The 23,595-nt window shown below is 35.6% G+C and overlaps 1 protein-coding gene across 1 annotated transcript in view; it reads right to left on the reverse strand.

The window, feature by feature from the left end:
- The window catches only part of ACVR2A (activin A receptor type 2A), a 91,550-nt gene that overhangs the window by 3,724 nt on the left and 64,231 nt on the right, over positions 1–23,595 (reverse strand). Inside the window, exons 5-9 of the mRNA XM_052662413.1 lie at positions 10,615–10,758; positions 8,374–8,517; positions 7,014–7,159; positions 5,274–5,388; positions 2,752–2,890 (exon numbers count right to left, since the gene is read on the reverse strand). Coding sequence (XP_052518373.1) covers positions 2,752–2,890; positions 5,274–5,388; positions 7,014–7,159; positions 8,374–8,517; positions 10,615–10,758 — 688 coding nt within the window. The remainder of the gene's footprint in view (positions 1–2,751; positions 2,891–5,273; positions 5,389–7,013; positions 7,160–8,373; positions 8,518–10,614; positions 10,759–23,595) is intronic.

The following is a 23,595-nucleotide window of genomic DNA, read 5'->3' on the forward strand; positions in this document are numbered from 1 at the left end:
CTTTCAGTTCAGTCCGTTATAGCCATCTTTATTCTGACATGCCCTAGCCCCCTACACAATCATACAAGGAGGTATGTACTCCAGAGGCACACCTCTACCTTCACAAAAGCTGCCAAATATTTAGTTTAAAAATCACAAGTGGACTGTATAAACAGGGTTCCCAACAAGTCAGAATGGTGCCTTCACAGAAAAGCAAGATTTATTCTACAATGTAATTTTTTTTTTAAACTTAGGCCTACTCAAATACAGAAATCCAGCTAGGAGTTAGTAGTAACTAATAATCAAGAAACACTTAACGCAGACCAGAAACTTTATATTCCATTTTATCTTCAGAGTACAGGTGGCATTACCCTATTTTACAGATGATAAGTTCAAAAAAAAGTTCCATAATTTGCACAAGGGCATACAGCTATGACGTAAGCTGAATCCACCTCAGAATGACTCTAGAGTCTGTGAACTGTCTGCCCTTGATGGGAAACTGGTCACTAATGAGCAACTTCAGTGACCAGATACATCTGTATATAGATAACAAACCCTGTGCAAGTTCTCAAAACATACCAAATACTGCATACAATTAAGTTAACTGGATCATGAAGGAGGCTATCTAATTCAACCCTGTCTAACTGTACAAATACTTGATGGCTGAATAGTCGGGCTCTGCTTGTGCACTTAAGAGCACTGACATTCTAAGGTGTCTTATTACCCTCACTACTCTGAATGTGGTCCACAGGTCAGCAGCATTGACAGGCAGCTTATAAGAAATGTAATTATTAGGCCCCACCCCAGACCTACTGAGTCAAAATCTGAATTTTAATTCCCAGGAGTTTGGTTTGCACGTTGAAATTTGAGACTCACTAAACTAAACCATCAATGACTAACCATCAAAAAAATTAAAATCACTACTTTAGCGATGTTCACACTGTCCCCTGTCATTTCTGACTTGGATCAGAAATGCCTTTCTGCAGCTGAGTTCCATAGCACATGCAAGGTATTTAAGAAATCTAAGCATCTATCCTCTTACTCCATAAAAACTTCCCTCATACAAAACAAAGCAAACTCTTCACTCCTCCAAACTCCGATAATATTTCTTTACACTTCTCAGGTATTAACATTTATCCATGGCTCAGCAGGTAAAGAATCCACCTGCCATGAAGGAGACACAGGAGACATGAGTTCGATCCTTGGGTTGGAAAGATATCCTGGAGAAGGAAATGGCAATCCCACTCCAGTATTCTTGCCTGGAAAATCCCTTATACAGATGAGCCTGATGGGCTTCAGTCCATGCAGTTGCAAGAGTTGGACATGACTGAGCACATAAACTCAGAAAACATTTACCTACATGGACAATTCATACTTAACCTTACTCTAAAATTAACTGTCCAAGATACATTTTTATCAACTGAACTGTACATTGTTTATCCCTCATAATACTATATCCAATTGATTTGCTTCAGAGAGTTCTTATTAGTCAAACTTTAGGCAATATATTTTTCCGTAACATCTGCCATCTCACCTGCTTCTTTCTGCCTCCATAACACATAATAAATGCGTTCAGCTTCCACTCTGACCCAAAACACACTGAACAGGTTCTGGATCCACTCCTACACCAATTTTGGAAGAATGAATGGCTATCCATTCCTGACCACTGTCCACTAAATTCCCTTTAAAAGCACCTTTTTCCCAAGTCAAATTTCATATACCAGAGGTAGTCTGTCATACACTGAAAAACTATTACAGTACTCAGACAATACTCTAAGAACATAGGTTAAAATAGTTACACCTTTAAAAAATTAAAATTAGAACAAAACATCACACTAACACTGGTTTGGGGGTTAGCAGTCAGAAAGTTTATCTTCTATTCTGATATCCCAAAAAGTGTAACAATTGGAGAAAAGAGACACCTTCTAAGGAGCACTAAAGACAGTAACCACAACACTATAATTCCTTCACACCAGGAATATAACATGCAGGTTTACAATCAATCAATGTGAATACCTGTTTTTGAAAAGGATTTCAAAAATAAGGACTAGGAATCCCTTGGAACCAAGGTGATGTGCTAGAGAATGTAACATGTTTATAATGTCTACAGTAGATCAGACTTTCAAAGCTTTGAAGAGGCAGAATCTAACCTGCAGTATAATGTGCTCAGCCATGGAGAATAGAATGCTAATTCTATCTGTTGCTGAGGTATATGTTTCCATCATGCAAGTGCTGAATAGCTTCCCAGGACAATGTCTGGGAGGCCAAATCTACACGCAACTCTCACCCAAGAGCTGACTTTAACCCTTAGGTGTCTCAGGACCCATATGACCTGACCAAGGTAGCAGCCCTCTCCCTGAATCTGGATCAGCGTTTCAAATCTAGGCTCTATCACTCATCAACTTGCAGCTAAAATAGACAAGCTACTTAATTTCTACTTAAAATTTGAGTGTCAAATTCCTCACATACAAAACTAAGCTAATAATTACCTCCAAAGTTGTTTTAGGAAATAAGCTAAAGGTATGTGAAGTGCCCAGCAAAGCATCTGGCAACCATAATGAATCAATACATTTCAGTACCTTTCCTTTCCTGCCCTCCTGTCCCCTGCCTCCTGAATTTTCTTCATGCTCCCACTTCTGGGAGTCTACTTAAAAAACAGCTGTGCTTTATAATATTACCTTTGAGAGTAATCAACCCTTTTCATAAATGTGTAGCAGGTACACACACATACACATACATAATAATCTTTTTAAAAAATATTTGTTCCCTTACCATCTGCAGCAGTACAGCGAGAAGCCAGTTCCCACAGGACTAATCCCATGGCATACATATCTATCCTCAAAAATGCATCCCTTTGGAAGTTGATAGCACCCTCTAACACCTCTGGAGCCATATACCTTCGGGTACCCACCTGGAAAAGATGTGAAAAGCAAATAGCAATTACTGACTTTGTGAACTGACATTTTATCATTTGTAAAGAGAATCAAGACCAACTGTGGTCTACTATCAGGTAAGATAACTAAATTTTGACCACCAGAATTTTATTCCATTTCAAGTAATACAACAGTAATGGAAACTGGAGGCAACCATGAGTAGGGTGTGCTTAAACAGATAAAAGTACTGTGCAGCTCTTAGAAAAACATGAGGTAGATCTAAAAGGACTAACATGTAAAGAGTTCTAAAACTACTAGAGGACGAAAACAGCAAAGAACAAAGCAGCATATATAATAAGATCCCTTCAGGATACACTTAATAGATATATCAACACATACTATGCCGGTTTAGGCTTAGACTTTTTCCCCCTTCTAGAAGTAATCACAAACTGAACAATGGTTATTTGGGGACAGAGGACAGAAGAGAGAAAAAAATCTGTATACTTTTCGACTGTACACTGCTTGAAGTGTATCCTTAAAAAAAATACTCTTTTTGAGTATAACAATATAAAACATAAAGCAAATTAGCCACATAAAGGATAGATAAAAACTTCTAAAGTTCTATTTGCACAAAATCTATTTATTTGTTTCTTCATGAAATCTGTCTTATATTCTTTATTGATATCTATCCCTAATAGTTTGCTATTTCTTATTAATGTAACTATGATTACCAGGCTAGTACAGCTGACTCTGGTTGGTACTTGACAAAATTCATGTATTTAAAAAACTTCTGTGTGATACCTGGGTAGATCACAATCCACTTGAGTTTTAGTAGGTCTAGGGGGTGGCCCAGATATTAGTATTTCCAAAAGCTACATTATTAAGTTACTGTGAGCTACACTAGAAATTGGGCAATTACCTGTAAATACACATTTAACAAAGGTTATTAAGAAAAAAAAATATTGCTCACTAAGACCCTAAAGTTCAAGTTTCTAATTCACTTATTAATAATAACTTTAAAGAGTAACTTTCTCTATTTTGCCACTTTAAATAACTTTTAATTGTGCTATAAGCCAGCTTTTCCCAAAAGTCTTTTTTCCTATAGATAAATGTATGTCATCCAAAGTACTTCTATTTTTATGAAATGATGACATCACCTTTTTTTTTAGTGTAAAATGTCCTCTCTTTTTATCAACTGATGGTGACAAAAGATAAAAATCATTTTTTTTCCAGTGTTCTTTGCAAAATATAAAATATTCAATAACATGCATTTGAAATATTCTGGTCTGTGAAATCTCAAGTCAAGGAATCAGTGATGTATTATTTATTATTATGCATACATGTAATTATGTATTATTGTTATGTATTATTATTTTCACCCACATCATATAACCCAATCATGAGGGCATTAAAAGATATGAATGAATCCCCTAAGTTTTGGGATGGTAAGTTAAGTTTATAAGGTACCAAAGGATTGAATTCTTTGGAAAACTTAAGTCTTAAAATAATCAGCTCAGAAGTTTGTTCCTAGACTTCCTGCACAATCTCCCATCTCAGCAATACTCCACAAAAATGTCTTCCTTCCAAAATACATATGCTGACAACTTTCTAGAATTATGACTGTTGACTAAATTCTTAAATCATTAGTCACTACTGCCAAAATTTGTTGTGCTGTGTTCTTGGAGGCCAAGAGCATACACTGGGAAAAGAGAAATCTGAGAATCAGGTGATCAAATAATTTGCATAATTTGAAAGATGAAGCAATGATTATAAAAAATCATTTGGCTTTGTAAGGAAATAACACCTTTTGGTCGAACTGTTTTGAAAACACCTTTCCTTGCCTCAGTTTCTGAGAATAAAACATATGGATATTCTTTTCCTCTCTGGCCTTCCTTACAGGGTTCTATTGCTGAGATCTCTGTATAAACTTCGATTAACTATAGCTCACCAGGCTCCTCTGTCCATGGGTTTCCCAAGCAAGAATACTGGAGTGGGTTGCTATTTCCTTCTCCAAGGATCTTTCCAAACCAGGGATCAAACCCAGGTCTCCTGTGATGCAGACAGATTCTTTACCATTTGAGCCACTAGGGAAACCCCAAGTTAAAGCTAGTGAGTTAATAATATTAAGAACTCCCTAAAAGAATGAGGCCTATTAAAATGTGTTAGATTCTCCTTTGATTAGTTTTAAAAATAGAGCCCTATAACATCTGAATTGTTTTAGATGAACTCCTTGATCTAAACTACCATATGAAAATATCTTCCTTAGCAACTTTAAAACTTACTCAAGACAGTTATTCTTGTATTAGATGCCAATTTAATAACCACCACAATAATTTTAGACCAATTGATTCTAGACCAGCCATCTAAGAAAATATGGGACAAGTTTATTTTTCCTTAAGAGTTTATAGTTATCATCCTTACCTGTCCATGGGTATCACCTGCAGACTTGCCAGCCTCAAACTTTAACGCCAACCCAAAGTCAGCAATGCAGGCTGTCAGATTGTTTTTCAACAGCACATTTTTACTTTTGATGTCCCTTGTAAACAGAAAGATAGATAAAGTATTCAAATTCAGTTTAAACAATTTATCTTTTAAATTTTTTGACTCTGACTAGGAAAAGAGACTAAGTATGAAATACAGAAAAAGGGAGAGGGGAAAAAAGCTTAAGTAAAGTCTCCATATAGCTTGAAGCACAAGGGTACAATGACCAAGTCCTATCCACCACAGGGACAATAGGAAGGAATTCTCCCCATAAAGCCATTTTATAAAGAGCTGCCATTCCAAAGATACTGTCCAGCTTTCATGTTATCTATGTCACTCCAACCTACCAATCAAAAAAATGTTTTTTAAGAATATAAGCATATTTCAGTTTAAAGTTAGAAACTCTCACTGAAACTTCAGTTTAAAAACCAAAATGAAAAATTTTTCAAGTAATAGCAGGATTGGAGTCTTTTTGCCTATTGGCAGAGGCCTACATTTTAAAATAGTCCCTTATTTTAATGGTTCTTATTATAGTCATCAACCTGGCTGTACAAAAAGAATCCCTAGGCATGTTTACCAGATAAAAAATTTTCACCATAAACATACATGCTCCAGCTGGATCCTGGTGTTCCGAAGAGAGTAACCATTTTAAGGCAATCAGATCTCCTCCTCTACACTCCAGCCTCAACTAGTTCATGCCAGAGATAACTATACCCCAGGCAAACACATCTATGTCGTAAGCAATGGTTTAATTTATGTGTGCGGAAACAGAGACCAACAAATGATACAATATCCAGTTTTAGACTCAACCAATTTTTAGGTACCCTACTTAAAGTAACCTTTGGGGGTTCACAAGGATTATTTCCCATAGGACTATGTGAGGCAAGCAAAAATTCAGGAAGAGGCAGTTAGACTGTATACAGGAAGATGAAGGGGAGCTACTTCAGAGGTGGAAGTCATTTAAGGTTTTCAAAATTGGAATTGAAATAAAAGTAATGCTTCCCTGCAACCTAAAACACCACCAGCACTCAATTAAGTATTAGTTCCAAGAATCAGTTAAAACAACCATCTTTAAATTGAACATAAGATGATAAACTGATCCCAGGTTCAAGGAAGTTAAATTATAGTGGAAAACTGAATCCCATGTTTAAAGGGAACTAATGTTTTCCCTTTAAGAATCTGACCGTTGTTGGGTCCAAGTACTATTTCTTCATGAAAAAGGAAATTTAGGCAACCCAATTATTCAAATCATGCCTCCCACCACCTCCGCTTCAGTAATGATCACGTGGTCATTCAAAACACAACCAAAAATATATTCGAAAATCTCTCCTTAATTACATCCTCTTATACCTATTTATAATCATCTTTGAAGTAAATCATGTTTTGAGGCAAAATAAATTTCTCCTTTGAGATAAATACACTTTCATTCTTAACTATGTTTTAGGAAATAAGACAAATTGAAACATAAGTCAATCATTAACCTTTGATAATGATGTTAATATATATCATCCAAAATACTTCCTGGCCAATCTCAAAGCTAATTTGAAAAACAAATAAAAATCAAATGCCTCCAACAGCATGATTAAATAACTAGGGGAAAAATTTTGCCCAATGGTTTGAAAGTTTAAATAATAAACAACTACTGAATTATTGGGGAAAATAATATAAATTCAGCTCTACCTGTGAGATATGGCGGGTTTGTGGCCATCTTTTAGGCCAGGTATATCCTCATGTAAATATGCCAATCCTCTAGCCATGGTTTCTGCAATATGACACAATTCATTCCAAGAGACCACATTAGCCTTAAGAAAGTCTGATAGTGAACCCTAAAGAAAGGGGGAAAAAAAACAACTTATGTTCTTGATAAAAGCCATGTGTATATGGAGACTTTCCTTTTTACTTTTAAGAGGTTATGGAAGGCAACATATCCTTCCTTTCAGTGAATAATATCCAAAGTCTATTTCTTTCCAAATGGTTTTAAGTTTCATGTTAATAAACATTTGAAAGGAATACCACTAATCTTTCAAGGTTTGCTATAAGCATAGTCAGTTAATTTCTCATTTAGAAGACAAAATTTAAAAGAAAAAAAAATTATTGGAAATCTAAAATTCTAGAAAATATTTTAGAAGTTAAAATATACTGACTATAGAGATGTTATATCATAAGACTAGGAGAACAAAAAATTAAAACATATCAACAACTAACCTAAAGGATCTTCCTCTGGAGATCACTGACAACCTTTTGGTCAAGAATCAGAGAAATAAAAGAGCCACTTTTTTCTGACAATGATGAAACTGACTGGCAAAAATAACCCAATTTCCTACTTCATTAATGTGTACTTTCATACTAACTATGAAAGTAGAAAAATCGAGGAAAAACAGCAAATGTGTTTTGGTGGTAACTACCGTAAAAATTAGTGACAAATCAAACATCAGATAAATTTCCTCACCTTTTGTCACTAAGTGACACTGATTAAAGAATTTTAAGAAATAAAATTCAAGTTGAAAAATGGCTTGTGTAATAAAGGTGGATGGTAAATGGCGAATGAAAACTATTAAGCATTAGCTATAACCCTGATGCTGGGAGGGATTGGGGGCAGGAGGAGAAGGGAACGACAGAGGATGAGGTGGATGGTTGGCATCACCGACTCGATGCACATGAGTTTAGGTGAACTCCAGGAGTTGGTGATGGATGGGAGGGCTGGTGTGCTGCGATTCATGGTGTTGCAAAGAGTCAGAGACGACTGAGCGACTGAACTGAACTGAACGATTCTAAAATAATTATTTGTAAGAAAAGTAACTGCAGCACAAGAAATCAGGGACAAAAGACTGTTGTTATATAAGTAGGGGGTTAGGCAAAAAAGTTGTCATCTTTGTTTTTCTATTAATATAAATCACTTTTAAAACAGGTTTTTATTTATAAAGATTAACCAGTAACACCCTATTCCCAGAAAAGTAAATGAAGGTTTTGTAGCCAACATTAGGAAAGTAAGCCAACCCTGACCTTACTGAGTTAAAATGGGGAGTATTGATAGTTCTACCTTTTCATGAAATGCTGTGATTAGCCAAAGATCCACATCAACACTGGTGCCTCGTTTCTCTGCACCGATGAACTGCAGTATGTTCTCATGCTTCATTCCAGGCAAACTATAGACTTCATATTCATTCTGCCATGACTGTTTATCCTAGAGTTAAAAAGAAAGAAAAATAAGGATACAAAGAACAAAGGCAAATAAACCATATCTAAGATATTACCCCAGGAAGTTCTAAGACAATTTTTTTTTAAAGGCTAACTACCTCATGTGAAGAGTTGACTCATTGGAAAAGACTTTGATGCTGGGAGGGATTGGGGGCAGGAGAAGGGGACGACAGAGGATGAGATGGCTGGATGGCATCACTGACTCGATGGACGTGAGTCTGAGTGAACTCCAGGAGTTGGTGATGGACAGGGAGGCCTGGCGTGCTGCAATTCATGGGGTCGCAAAAAGTCAGACGCGACTGAACTAAACCGAACTGAAGTATTAAAAGATTCTTTGGTTTTCTTTTGTCCTATTTTTTAATAAAAGAAAACTCTAACAACAGGTAACAGCTCCATACTAAATGCCTGCCCTGCCCCATTCCCTCAAACATACTTTTTTGTGTCTCTAATTTGTAAATGTAGGAGTTATCAGAAATGCTGCACTTCTGAATCTTAAAAATGGCAACATATTCCATAGACAAGTTAGTAACTACAGTGTAATTTCATCATGGTGTGAAGTTACCTATGTTACTATTAAAAATAATCTCTCTGAGACATAAATTCAAGAGAATGACTTCATCTAAATAGAAAATAAAATTTTTTCGAAGACTAACAGTATGTCAGACATTCTTAACAAAACGTTTAGAATACTCTGCAGAGTCGATAAGAAAGCAATGGGGTATAAATATGCAATACAATAATTTGAAACACCACAGACTCACTTGTGCCTGCAAGGGATCCATGCCTCTTATGTGTTGTGTCTACTTCAAAGGATGAGTTTCTTTTCACAATGGGAGAATAACGAAGAGGGAGGCATAATGGTTATGAACCCTCTGGATCCAAACTATCTAAGAATCTCTGGCACATTACATAATCATTCAGTTTCCTCATTAGTAAACCAGGGACTGTGATGTCTGCCTCACAGGGTTGCTGCACTATACGTGTAATGTGTGTGGTAGTATATGTATGGGTAATACATGGATACGTATCAGTGTATACGTATATGTATATGTACAGTACCTCTATCTGACACAATAGAACCATTCAATAAAATGGTAGCTGTGGTCATTGTTGTTGTTACACTTATGTTAATCCAAATGCGTCCTCACATGAAATAAGAACACTCACTGGCCCGATAGACTTCTCCTGTGAAAACTAAACTATACTTAACAGTATCTGCCTTGCTACCAAAAAAAAAGTAATAAACTTCTTCACAGACTGTAAGAAACAGGCTTTCAAGGAGGTAAGACGGCAAAAGTCTAGGTATATTAGACAAAGAAACTGAATTATTTTGGTATAAGGAAGGTCTACAATATAGGTGCAGGGGAGCGGTGAGACCTGCATCAGAACACCCAGCCAGGATCCCAATACCATGCATGGCATTAGCCACAGGTGTGAAGAAACAGACGACAGGAACAAAGGGATCACCACAGACCTACACCACGAATGGAGCAAAACTAAAGGGTAACTCAGAGGTGTGTGAGGCCAGGGTTTCATGAGGTTGGCCTCTAAAACAAAAACAAGTCAACAGTAAACCAATTATTTGGAGTCAGCTGACTGCCTCTGAAAATTCACCGAACAAAATGAAACAATTACATCAATACTCAAAAGTAGAACAAAATCCAATCAGCCTAGTAATATTGATATATCTCCAAACAGCAATTCTAAAACAAAGCATACTACTCTTTCATTATTCTGCTTTATTTGCTTTTTCTGGTAATGTCAACGGGACATTAAAAATTAACCACTCAAACAATGAATTTTTTATTTTTAATTAGAATCATCTCTGCATTTGTGTACAACTTTTATTGGCAAAAATATGTGCATATACTGAAATTCCACCACTCCAAACAAACATGACTGTTGTATGATTAATTTCTCAGATGAGAAGACAGACATAAAAGGGCTAACCATTTTCCCCAGTAGCACAAAACCACCCTGAAACATATGGCTTGTGTTTTCAGACTGTTTCTGATTTACAATGACCTAACCAGTTGCATCTTTTAACAAATATATGCATAACAGAAAACTGCAATAAACATACCTGTATTGGAAATATTTTCACAGCCACATATTCATTGAGTAACTGGGCTTTCCACACACAACCAAATCTTCCCCTTGCTTTCACTTCTAGTAACTGTAATGGCTTCAAACCTAGTAATGGAGAAGGTGGGGGTGGTCCTGGGTCCTACAAACAATAATAGTATTATTTTAAAAAGCAGCACATGATACATATCACTTCTAAATATCAGAAAAAAGTGAGTATACTAAGGAATCAATTGACAAAAATGGTAAACACATACAAATGACATTAACTTCAATCTTGCCAAAACAGAGTTCTCCAGCATTACTAATTATCTACAGTGATCACAAACCAAGGAGCTTGAATTCAGTTTTCATAATAACATTCAACACTATTACTCTCTGTATGTGTGTGTGATTGCTACATATACATAGCAATCAGGAGAAAATATCTTTTTGATCCAGTTTCATTAATTCTAAGATTTTCTGTGACCTTCCAGGATACTACTAATAGTATCTCAATTTCATCCAGTTGATACCTCCTTATAGAGTAAGGATTTGAAAAGTAACAGGACAGCAAATTATGGCTATGCATCAAAAACCCACCCTTCAAAATCTATTACTTTCCCCAATGAGTGTTTAGCTTCAACTTTTTTTCACTAATATCAGAAATACCCACGGCTATTTTCAAATACATTACAAGTAAGTATTTCAAATACAAAGCACATATAAAAACATGTAAGTTAGTATTGCTATAACTAAACTGCTCTGTTCATTCTAATTTTTCCACCCAGTAACACTTCATCCTTTTGCTTATAATTATTTCCCAGAATTGACTGAGATAGTATTCTGGGACTTAATGGCAAAGAAAATACAAATTATAATTCAGAAAATAAGTGGTCACATTAGATGATATGCTATGGTAAATGAAAGAGAAGTATAGTGCTGTAGTTAATTTTTTAAATGGAGCAAATATATAAATAGGAGTACAGCATCACCAGGGAATCCTGTACAGAGTGAAGTGCAAACCCTTCACAGAAAGCATTGTATTAGTTTAATATCTGCAAATAAAGCATGAGGAAGGAAGCCTTTTGGAAAGCTTCCAGAGATGTTTGAAGGCCTGGGTAATGAATACTATAAGAAGTAACTAAAATTTCTGTAGCAACAGATTTTATGGCACTGGGTGGAGCCTAAGACACTCAGAAATTATGTCACCCCCTTCATCAGTGCATGTTTTTCTGCCTTTACTCTCCCTTTAAAAACAAAACAAAACAAAACTCCTCTTCTAATGCCTCAAGACAGTTAGTGCTCCCTTTAGGCATTAATCAGCCCGAGTGCCACTCAAGATTTTTTAAAAGTTGACATCTACATTAGAAAGATTCTCAGCAACAGAAACATTGCAAAGTATTAAAGAGAAAAAATAATGTAATTTCTTCTTCTGCAGTAGACAATCTTTCTAAAAATCCTTTGTGAATTCCTCTTTTAAAACAGTATGATAAACCAGAAGACCTCCTGTGACCCATTCTAACATCAGATAATTTTTTAATGTCTACAGAAGTTGCGTTTCCTTCACACATTCAAAATATGAAAGGTTAGTAGAGCTAAAGATTGTCTTAGTTAACAAAGTGATAAGTCAAGGAAGTCAAATGTAACCCTTACAGAAGTGTGGCCCCTCAGTGGGAGGGGAAACAAGACTGACGTTTACCAGTATTAAACCCTCCTTCCTTCCCTCATCCCCTGAGTGATCAAGTAAGTCTGTAATAAGAGATCCCACTGATAGGGACATAGCACTTCTGTGGACGTGGAGACAGAGGGCAAAAAGCTGAAAACCACTCTTCTAAAGGCAAAGGAAACCACCCAGTCCTCAAAATTCAAGAATTATTGGATAACTGCATAAAAGAATAATTAGGCTAACTAGAGAGAAAAAGTTCAATTTGAAAAACTTTATAACTATAAGGTTAAAGTCAATGATTCCCTCATCTTTTAGAGAAAAGTTAGAAAAATTGAGTTTTCAAAGCAGGGATGCCAAAATTAAAGCATGCAGATGAGGGCTGAAAGCTGAAGAGGGAAAATAACCAAGTAAAAAGTAAAATGGTACTACACGTACACACTAAGATTTGTAATAACTTTTATAAACTGACTGATAATGTCTCTTTAGATAACGTACACATTATCCATTCTCTATTCTAAAGAGTACCAACCATGTGGATACGATCCAGTCTATAAAACAGGATTTAGATGACTTAATCCACATCTCAAATTAAGAATACATTAACTGTTCAAAATAAGATTTTAATGTAATATTAAACTTAATTTTAGGAAACAAAAATTTCCAATGCTTATGTTTACAATAAAAAAAAATCACTAGATGTTTTCCAAATGTATAGATAAACTTTTAAAAGTTCTTGTTAGTTTTCAAGACTCTACTTACAAAGTTTTGAAGCTACCATTATTTCAGTAAGAAATCTTAGATCACTCTCTTAATGATTATTACCATTATGGTCAACATTATATATTAACAGTCTGAAATATGCTTTGTCAAAATTACCTTAAGAAGCTTAAACTGACAACAACACAGGCCAATTTTTAAAGGGTGAGAAAAAGGTCTAAAAAGTCAACACCTACAAAATGTCAGAACTTTTAGAAATATGTGTTTTTCAACAATATTCTGTAATTCTTGGAAAGGTCAGGTTAAAAATGAGAACTCTGTAAGATTATAACTATAAAATCTATAATACCAATCAATATATCTTTTTGCTTTTCTAGTAAAAGATTATTAGAATATTCTTCTAATTCATACTTTTCAGCTCTTCATTACATTTACAGGAAGCTTTAACAGCTTCTCTTACATCTAGCTTGTATTTATCCTATAACCTAAGAATATTAAAAATGATTTTCAGTTTATTAGCATCATTTTACTAATTTATAAAAAACTCAACATTTGATTCTAGGAATAAAGATTTATACCTTTAAAATACATGAACACCTCAGGAGACAAATTCAAACTTAAACTTCATAATGACAACATTCTAATGTTATCCATAAAACATGGCCTTGCCCTGCTACAGAGAAAAACCACTTCTGGAGGGACAGCTATAAGGACTACAGAATTCCTGAAAACTCCCTAAGTTCCAGTTCTCTTGCAGTACCCATGCTATTTTGCCCACTGAAAAAGACACACATTAGAACATGGCTCTGATCACATCTCTTCTTTACCCCATTTGTATGTGATAATTATGGCAGCAGAAGACATCGTGCTGAGAAGCCGCACAGAAATAACAGTGGCCACCACCCCAGCACCACTACCCTACATCATCCCTATAACCAAGAATGGATACAAGATTGGAAGCAAGGAGCGGTAAAGCAGTCTGCGACCATTTTGCTCATTCTGAGTTCTCCACATGAAAGGCCAATTCTAATCTAAATAAAAGCCTTAAAACTTCCAGACAGCAAAAGATCAAGTTATAATTCCTCTAGCCAGTCCATTTACTAAAGATGCCAAAGATGAAATAAACTACCTGAAAATACAGATTTCACATTAAAAGATAATGGATTCAATGAGAAAGTCAGCACCTGTTAAAAATGAGCACATGCTGACATTAATGACATACTATAAAAGTTAACGAATCCAAGGTTTTAAGGCTAAAAATTGAGCCACTAGGTGTTAACTTATAATCAACTAAAACAATCGTTTCCATATTTCACTTTAGATAAGTATAAACATTGTTAACAATTCTTTAAAACCCAAAACTAATGCTATGATAAAATAAGTATTTTTAATATTGTAAGTGGAAAAAACTATAACATAAATTTATAAACTATAAAGGATGCACAATAAAGCAACCAACAAAATCTAAGAACAAAATGTTTAGTATGCATCCACAAAGTTCCACAGCCATAAAACAAACATCAATGCATCTTACCTCTATCATTATATGAAAGGCATGCTTGTGAAGAAAAAACACAGGCAAAAGAAATTACGATTTATATCCAGAATGAAATGAAAAATGACACATCAGTTACAAAAGTGAAGGAAGGAGAATAATGATTTCGTTTTTTAAAAGTTGGCAATGATCCAATGTATCATTTTTTAAAATGAGAACTAAGAACACTTTCCTTATGAACAGAGGAAAGTAGTTTTTTTTTTTTTAATGTTGGACATTATCAGATAAGAGGTATTATATAGATGACTCTAGTATGATCCCAAGTTACTTGATCCAACAGACTTCAAGCCAGCAAATAAACTAAACCGAAAGTCTTAAATAATTTTTGCAGTTTTCTAAGAAGTTGTAGGGTCTAAACTGTAAAAGTGGGGGGGGGGGGGGGGGAGCAATTTAATTAAGCAGCTATGGGTTGGAATTAGATTGTGGACACCAGAGGGCAGTACTGCCTTTAACAAAAACTGTAAGAGCAGCACAAGAAATTTTTATATAGCTAGACGAGTTTCTCAGACAGTTGTCTCCAGAATCTAGAATCTCCAACTTTCTGAACTGCTGCATTCTCCCTTCATGAAAGATAGAAAAATCCTTACAGTGAGACAGAAAAACATTTCCGGTGCCTCTGTGGGTGTGTACAACATAAATAATACAACTAGGGTAAGAAAGTAAGATAGGAGAAGAGTGATCACAGTGACAGACCAGGCCACCGTTAACTATTTACCCAGCCACAACCAGGGTAAAGAAGTCAAGCAGTAGCGGCCCTGGGAAGAAATCCATGCATTCTTTTCAGATGCAGGACACTCATACTGAACAGGATTCTCATCTTCCTAGTCATCCCAAAATAAGTAAGGCCCCAATTTAAAATCAAGAGAAATACTGTCACGAGTGTAAAAAAGGCTTCAAATCCCTCCAATCACTGATTATATTTCCCCAGTTTCCAACATTTCTACAGAGAACAACAGGACTGACAAAAAAGAGTTGACAACTTGTTTATGTGTACCAGTTGCTTAACTAGTTTTTCTTGCTTCTTGATTTTCTCCTGTGATAATGATTCAGAATTATTTAATAATTCACCTAAAAGGCTTAGCTAATCCCACTATCAAAACATCTTCTCAGTACTCCAGAGTAAAATTTATCCCTTGAAAGGAATACATGCCAAATAAGTAACTAGGCTGTAGCTTCCCAAAGCTTAAACATCTCTCAGCTTTTGTTTCTATACCAGTACTTTCAGAGACAAAGATGTCACTGTGCAAGCAGGTGCCATCCATGCATCTTATCAAAAAGTATACCTTTGCTCAATACACCTCTCAATAAATGACTATTAGAATACGCTGTAAGACAATCCAAGCAAAACAGGAGACACCAAGAACAGGCCTCAATAGGAATCCAAAAAAAAAAAAAATTCACTAAAATACACAAACAGACAAAAAGCAACTGAACAAAATAGTCTGGATTCACAACTTGGAAAATGAAACCTGAATACCATGCACTGCAACTGGAGATAAGAGTGAAAACAAAATCAGCACATTAACGTCAAGTAATTAGGTTGCCAGATGAGAAAGAGACTTGCTGCCTATTCCTTAAGGAAAAAAGAAATTTAACTATTAACAAATATCAGAAAGGAATGAATAATATTTCTGTATTCATTCAACAAATCTTCACCCAGCACCTAGTTTGTGCCAGGCACTGGCTACCCAGGCTCTCCTGACACTTACTATACACTGTGGGGAAGAAAAACTAATCTAAGAATCTTACTGATTAATATATGATCATAACATAAGAGCAATAAAAAGGAATTTGGTTACCGTGAGCATCTATAAGGAGAAACCTAACAAACACTGGGCAAAGTGAATAAGGCAAGATTTTCTGAGGAGAGCATCTCTGAGAAATATAACGTAAGTACTAGAGGAAGGCAGATTAGGTAGAAAAAACACAGTACTGGGACACATTCTAGATTTCTGACTCACGTAGCCAAATGGTTACTGTTCATTTAGTGAGAACTAGGTTTGAGAGAGAAGATCATCACCCTTGTCTATGAAGTGCTTGGAGACATTTCAGTGGAGATATTCAGTAGGCAGTTATATATGCAGAACCAGAATACAAAGAACTCTTTATGGAAATATGGATTTTACATACTATAAATAAAAATATAGGAAACGTACTATAAGTCTTCTCTTACTATTTAAACCATTCCAAGATTTATATTTATACATACTTTTTAAATAACTCACTCAACAACTTCTTCGGACCATCAAGAAGAATTGAGTACTCTTTAAGAAAAGTATTTAAAAATCGACAAATTTGGGACTTGTCTCCTCTAATCATCTAGTAATCTTACATTCTAAGAAATTTTACAATTGCAAATTTTAAAAAGGACTACTGCCAAGCTGACAGAAATAGAATATGTAAAGAAATAATACAGTATGTGTATCAGGACAAATGTTTCTGAGCTAGGGAAAGCAAGACATTATGCATTAACAGATTTCATAATACTGACACTGTCAAATGCACAGCCATGATTCTATCCAATCAGATCTTCAAAATTTCTCTGTGATATATCAACTCCTCCTTTCCACAGTTTCTCCTCATCTAACTCTATCCGAAAGTAAAGACAGACCAAGGTGGCTGAATGAGGATTTTGAATAAGCTCCCTAAGAAGTGATTAGTTCATCAGTGAAGCCATCACTGGGATTATAAGTCTGAAAGAGATATTGCAACCATGCCCATTCTTCTGGTTGCTGCTTAGAAGCACCAGGTTTACTACTGTGTACAGAATAAATTATATTTTTATTTAGCATTTGTATTCTGCAAGTAAAGGAGAAAAAAGGAAAAGGATCATGCTATACAATAATAATTGTGATATGGTAAAATTGATACATTGATCTGCAAAGCAATATATATAGTCACTATAAAAACTATTTTAAATTTAATTTATATACTCTAATCCCTCCCTTTATCTGACTTTAGTTTTTTATGGACATGACCTAATAATTTATTGAAATAAGCCATTCAATTAAAATAACTCAATAGATAATACTCAAGATGTAAATGCCCAGGCTCTGCCACTCAGCAGACTGACTAGGCCAAGTCACCTCACTTCTGTATGCCTTTTCTTATCTCTCAAATAAACGCAATAAAACAGAACTTGCATCATGAGTATTGAAAGATTACATGAGCTCATATGTACAAAGTGCTCTGTACAAATGCTTGACAGAGTACTCAAAATGAAATTTTTCCATTATTCGAAATTAACTTCAAAGTACTGACATACATGTATGTGTGTGTGTCTCAATCGTTTCAAGTTAATTTCAAGTAAAATGATCAAAACACGTCAGTTTTGATGTTGAAATCAACAACTTCAAAAAATTCCTCCTTTGGAGTACAGTTTTGAGGTGGCTGGCAATTAACAGCTAACACTTACTGAGCACTTAAAATGAGCCCACCATCCCACGTGTGGCTCTTCTCCCTATCACCACGGAACTGGAATCCTTTCCTCCATCTTTGCCCAAATTTACTGAGGCTACTCCCTTTTTACTTTCTTCACCCTTCCTTTCCAAGTGGCAAAGTCAAACAACCAATCAACCAACCTATTTTTATTGCACCTACATGTTAACTGTGGGCTCCAAAAAGGCCAGCAAGGACTGGCCCTGAGCCACTTAATACTACACATCAAGCACAGTGCCTGGCATACCCCGCACAGTGGGCACTCAAGCAATAGGTGAACAGTTCAGTGAAAATAAAACCAACCAACGTGAACACCTCCCAGCCTACCTGATGCAAACAGCTTTCACTAACAAATGGACTTCTTCATTCTTATTATCTCAAATTAATAGAAAAAAGTTTAACAGCAATGAAGTAGCTAGGAATGATGGATCAGATTGAGGGTGAGACTCAGGAAATAAATACAGAGAAAAGCAAACTCACTTCTTTCTACCTACCATCTCCTTGGCAGACAAGGAAAAGTAGGTATTAGGCACTCTGGTCTATATGCAACAGCCCCATGTGCAAACTGGCAAATGGGACGGGGCCCTCCACAGGCCAAAGGAAAACTGATCTCAAGATTTTTTAATTTAGTATGTTATTTTTAGAAATAAGGTGTTTTGATTAATTTTAATGTGCAGCTTTAACTTGTTTTAAGCTTTTGATACTGACTCCCCCTCCTCCATCCCCCCATCCCCCGACACTTTCACTTCTCCCCTGCCCTTCTTTTTTGCTTTCAGACAATCCAAGTGGATCTGTCCGTACATTTGTAAGAGAAATAACTTATACACACCTAGAGCAACACTTTGTCAAGCTGCAGCATGTCTATGGATCATTTATGTCAGTTCTCCCCACAATTAGTTTAAAAGTATACATAAAAGTTGTAATTTAGGTTATAATACAAAAATAATGAATACAGAAAGCATTTCTAGTAGCCCTGTACTAATTTTTAGGCATGAATTGGGCGGGGGGGTGGGGGGGTGGGGCGCACGCACGGATATGCTGAAGAGTAGACAGTAGCATATATTTTAAATATCCTAAAATAATACAATTAAAAACTACTTGTGAAACGTAAGTTCTAGCCCTTAGTAGAAACCTAACACAAACTCTAAGCCAATAAAACATCAACTTTTGGTATCTCGTGAGCATGCATTATACTGCACTAAACTTCACTTAAAAACATCAGTCAGAGTGAGATAGATGGAAAATACTGAGCTGAAAAGCTATCCTCAGTATACTGTTAGATAAAAGGAAAGTAACTACAGAATAACATTTTCTAGTTTATAAAAAGGAAAAGTATATATGCAAACAAGTGAGATTAGAGAAAGATGTCAAAAGATACACACCAACCTAAAACTGGTTATTTCAGTAACTAATAAAGGAAAGGGGGAACAAATGATTCTTTCTTTTTTTGGACATACTTCTTTCTGTATAATCTGTATTGCTATAACAAGCAACCATTTGTAATTAATTTTTAAATAGAACAGAAGGTGAAAGAGAAAAATCAAGAGAAATTTGTGTTCACAAACCTCAACCATTTAGCAATCAACCTACTTCAAGATGCACTTCTACAGATGTAATATTTTGTAAGTATAACTGAATATTAGCATATTAAATATTCAGTAAAATTCAGTAAACTTCTCCCTGCATTCTTCCAAAATAAGGGAGCAGCACACTTTCCTAAACAGACTTGGCTAGATACTATTATGCTGCCCCTTTATATCTTCTTAATTTTAAACAAATATAGACTCAACAGGAAAATCCTACAAACCACTGTCAGAGACGGCTTGGTTTCCTGGTGGATAATAATTTGACATAGTGTGAAACATCAACTTATCATTACTTTAATATTAAGGTCAACAGGATTATTTTGTATGCTCAACTCAAAATTCTAAACATCTAAAAGCCTTCAGTCCTTTTCAAAACCTAGACAAAACGTCACGACGCCAGGACTGAAGAGACTGAAGTCATTTAACAAGCACCAACGTTGCAATGCTCTAGTTCTATTACTATAGCCTTCAAAATTTAACAAGAAGTTAACGTCATACCTTCTTAAATGCAAGGAATTTCTAGCCCCTAAAATGCAGTTTCTTATCAAGTGGTTTTTTTTATTAGCACATAGATTTTATAAGCAAAAAACTTAAGCTTACATATGGTTATAGAAACAATGCAAACAGTTTTATTGAAATCGCATTAACTCTAACCACAATAAGAATTCTTAATAATAGAGTCAGTGCCTCAATTCCCTCACATACATGGCTCACTGGTACTAAAAAAACAAGTTTGCATTCAGTTTACTGACTGGAGATCATAAGAGCATCTATCTACCTGCATGTGGAACGACAGTTTCAGGACAGGTAAAAGAAATGTGACCCAGGTGATGCAAATTAAAAGGATGTTTTCACACCTGTGATCACAGAAAATTGAATAATGGCATTTTCTTATAAAAGCTTGAAATACTTCAACTTATCTTATCCCCAAGAAACATGGTCCCAAGATTTATCTTTAAAGTAAAGCCCTAAAGCACCTCAAACATTTACGAAACAATTCCTGAATATACTGCATTATCATCTTAGTATAACATTAAATGAAACAAAGAAAATTCAGCAATTCATTACTTACAGAATGGTTATTACATAGAAACACTATGTGAGATGCAGTAGTGATTACAATACATACCTCATCTTCAAGGAGCTTATAATCAAGTATGAGAATGGAAGATGCTCACAAATGACTAAAACCTTTCTTAACCAAGGTTATTCAGGTGAATCACAAAAGAGAAAACCTGACTTGAGCACTAGTTTCTCTATTCTTTCAAGGATGGCACATAACTAATAGCCTTATAGATGTATACGATGGATGGCTTAGGGTGTTGATGAGAGAAAATAATCAAAAGAGAAAGTATGGAAGACCACTGTCAGACTTCAAACTTTGTATTCTTGCTGCTGGATCACTGAGAGCCTTCAAATATTTGTAAGCACAGAAGTAACATAATCAGACATGTAAAATGTTACCGTAGAGCAAATACTATAGACAGAGACAGGACTGGAAACAAGATCAGCTACAAGACTGCAGAAATAATCTCAGCCTCCAGTACAAAAACGTCCTGAAAACAAGAGGATCAGGAAGGATGAAAAGGTAAATGAACGGGACTTCATAAATAACAGGGCTAGGAACAGAAGGAGCTGTCTCTAAGGCTTTCACCCAGGACAGAGGGGAAAACAGTGATAACGTGAAATAATGTTAGAAATATAGTGGTTACAGGTTATAAAGAAAGAAGCATAGTTTTTGGTATTTTTTTTTAAGCAATAGTTTTGTTTTTTTTTAAGCATGTCACTTTTTTCTGCACCTTTATGATAAATCTATTTTAGAATATTTTTTTATTTTAAAATAAATTAAAACCATCATTGAAGACTAGATTTTAAAGCATGTACATCTCTACATCACGTCTTCAGAATAAAATACTAACAAAATCATAAGAAACTTTAAACAACTTGATGTCTTGGAAATAAAGAATTCCACCATTAAACTACCAGAAACCAGCTTATTAAGAGATTCATTTAGATATATCACTTAGTCCTCTAGAATACCTCCATAATACTGATCTTTTCTCTCCAAAGAGAATAAAAGACTGAGATCAGACCAATGAATGAGCACAGTATACATAACTTTAGCTTGCTCTGCTGAGAATCACTGTAAATTCTCTTCAAATATACTTCTTATTGGAGGAATGATCCATCAATAAGCTATCACCAGTCTTTAGCCAACGCTTAAAGAAAAGCTTTCCCTAAGAAAAGGAATGATAAATTTTGCCTAAAAGTGTTTGAAGAAATTAGAGGGAGAATGTTGCAGAAATGCACAACAAGAATGTAAGATCTTTCCCTAACTGGTCCTGAAATTAAACTCTGAATATGGAGACATGAATTTGGGGTGAAATACCCAAGTCAGCTTAAGACTTCAACTGTGTAGTATAATTCCCCTACCTACTTCTCCTACCCCTCAAACAAGTCTTGAATAACTAGGGTATTGGCACCATCAACTCAGAAATACAAGAATCTTTACCTGAGACCCAATCTATCTTCATAAACCCTATTCTAAAACATGTGCTAAAAAAATTTCAATGGAAAACACACGAATATGCCTTTCTATTTATCTATTACTTGTTTATTTCCGCTTCTCTCCCCTGTGAAACAATATGATCATGTTATTGTTCCTTTTAGTAGTCAGACTTGGAGAAGGCAATGACCACCCATTCCAGTACTCTTGCCTGGAAAATCCCATGGACGGAGGAGCCTGGTAGGCTGCAGTTCATGGGGTCGCTAAGAGTCGGACATGACTGAGCGACTTCACTTTCACTTTTTCCTTTCATGCACTGGAGAAGGAAATGGCAACCAACTCCAGTGTTCTTGCCTGGAGAATCCCAGGGATGGCGGAGCCTGGTGGGCTGCCGTCTATGGGCTCGCACAGAGTCGGACACGACTGAAGTGACTTAGCAGCAGACTTAGCAGTAGCAGTAGTCAGACTACTCAATGTCCCGAAGTAGGAAAAGAGCTTAAAGAATGATTTTGAGATGGCAGGGATGTTTACTGAATTATCTGAGGCAGCGAAAGCATCTGCTTTCTGAAGAAAGAGAAGCAAAACAGGATAAGCAGTAAGAACAAAGATTTAGTGTCAGAGAGTACTGGGTTCATATTCCAGCTCTGATACTTGTGAGCTTTGCTATGTCTCAATTTCTTTATCTACAGAATGGGCATTATAGCACTACATAAAAAACCCTGTGAGGTAAAATCACCAGTGCTTTCCATACCTGGCTAGTCACCAGAAGTGCCTGGGAAACTTTTATTAGAATCATAATATCCCAGGTCCCATTCTATACTTTCAGGGGTATGGTCCAGGGAATTGTTTTGTTTTTCTGAACAAATTCCAAAGATGATCCTTACATATTGGTTACAACTGGAAATCAAGGGGAAGTTTTACGTATTTTTTATATTTTTATATAATGTATATATTAATACACATCTACATAACTTACCAGTAATCTAGTACACTATAAATGTACAACTATCAATCATTTTTTGAAGGAGAAATAAAACTGAGCATTTTGTGACAAGAGGGCCACTAAGTAGTCTTGCAGAAGTAGTTTGCATAAACCTCACCAAAAATGAGACAGCATGACACTATATTGTTTGAGACAGTGAGGAAGACATAGATGAAGTCCCACACTGATGACAATGCTCCTTTTCCACAACACAGTTCATGACAGAAGGAATGCATAAAGTCAGGCATGTCTTGTATTTTCCACCATAAAGTCTGACCATCCCAGTCATTCCATCTCAAAACCTTTTTAAGTTTATTCCTTATTTTTCAGTAATTCATACAATTCATACAAACGTATGTATGTACAGAACAACACAAGCACTAAATAAATGTGTACAAAAATATTAACGACTGCAAAAAATACCTAAAACCCACAGAGGTGGATACTCATTGAACATTCCTAGTTGTCATTTATGAATAAAGATTCATCTTTCCTTTTTATAAGTCCAAACCCAGCATTTCCAAATAAAGTGGCCTCAAACATAAGA

Source organism: Budorcas taxicolor, chromosome 2 (assembly GCF_023091745.1).
Source record: "Budorcas taxicolor isolate Tak-1 chromosome 2, Takin1.1, whole genome shotgun sequence".
NCBI lineage: Eukaryota > Metazoa > Chordata > Mammalia > Artiodactyla > Bovidae > Budorcas > Budorcas taxicolor.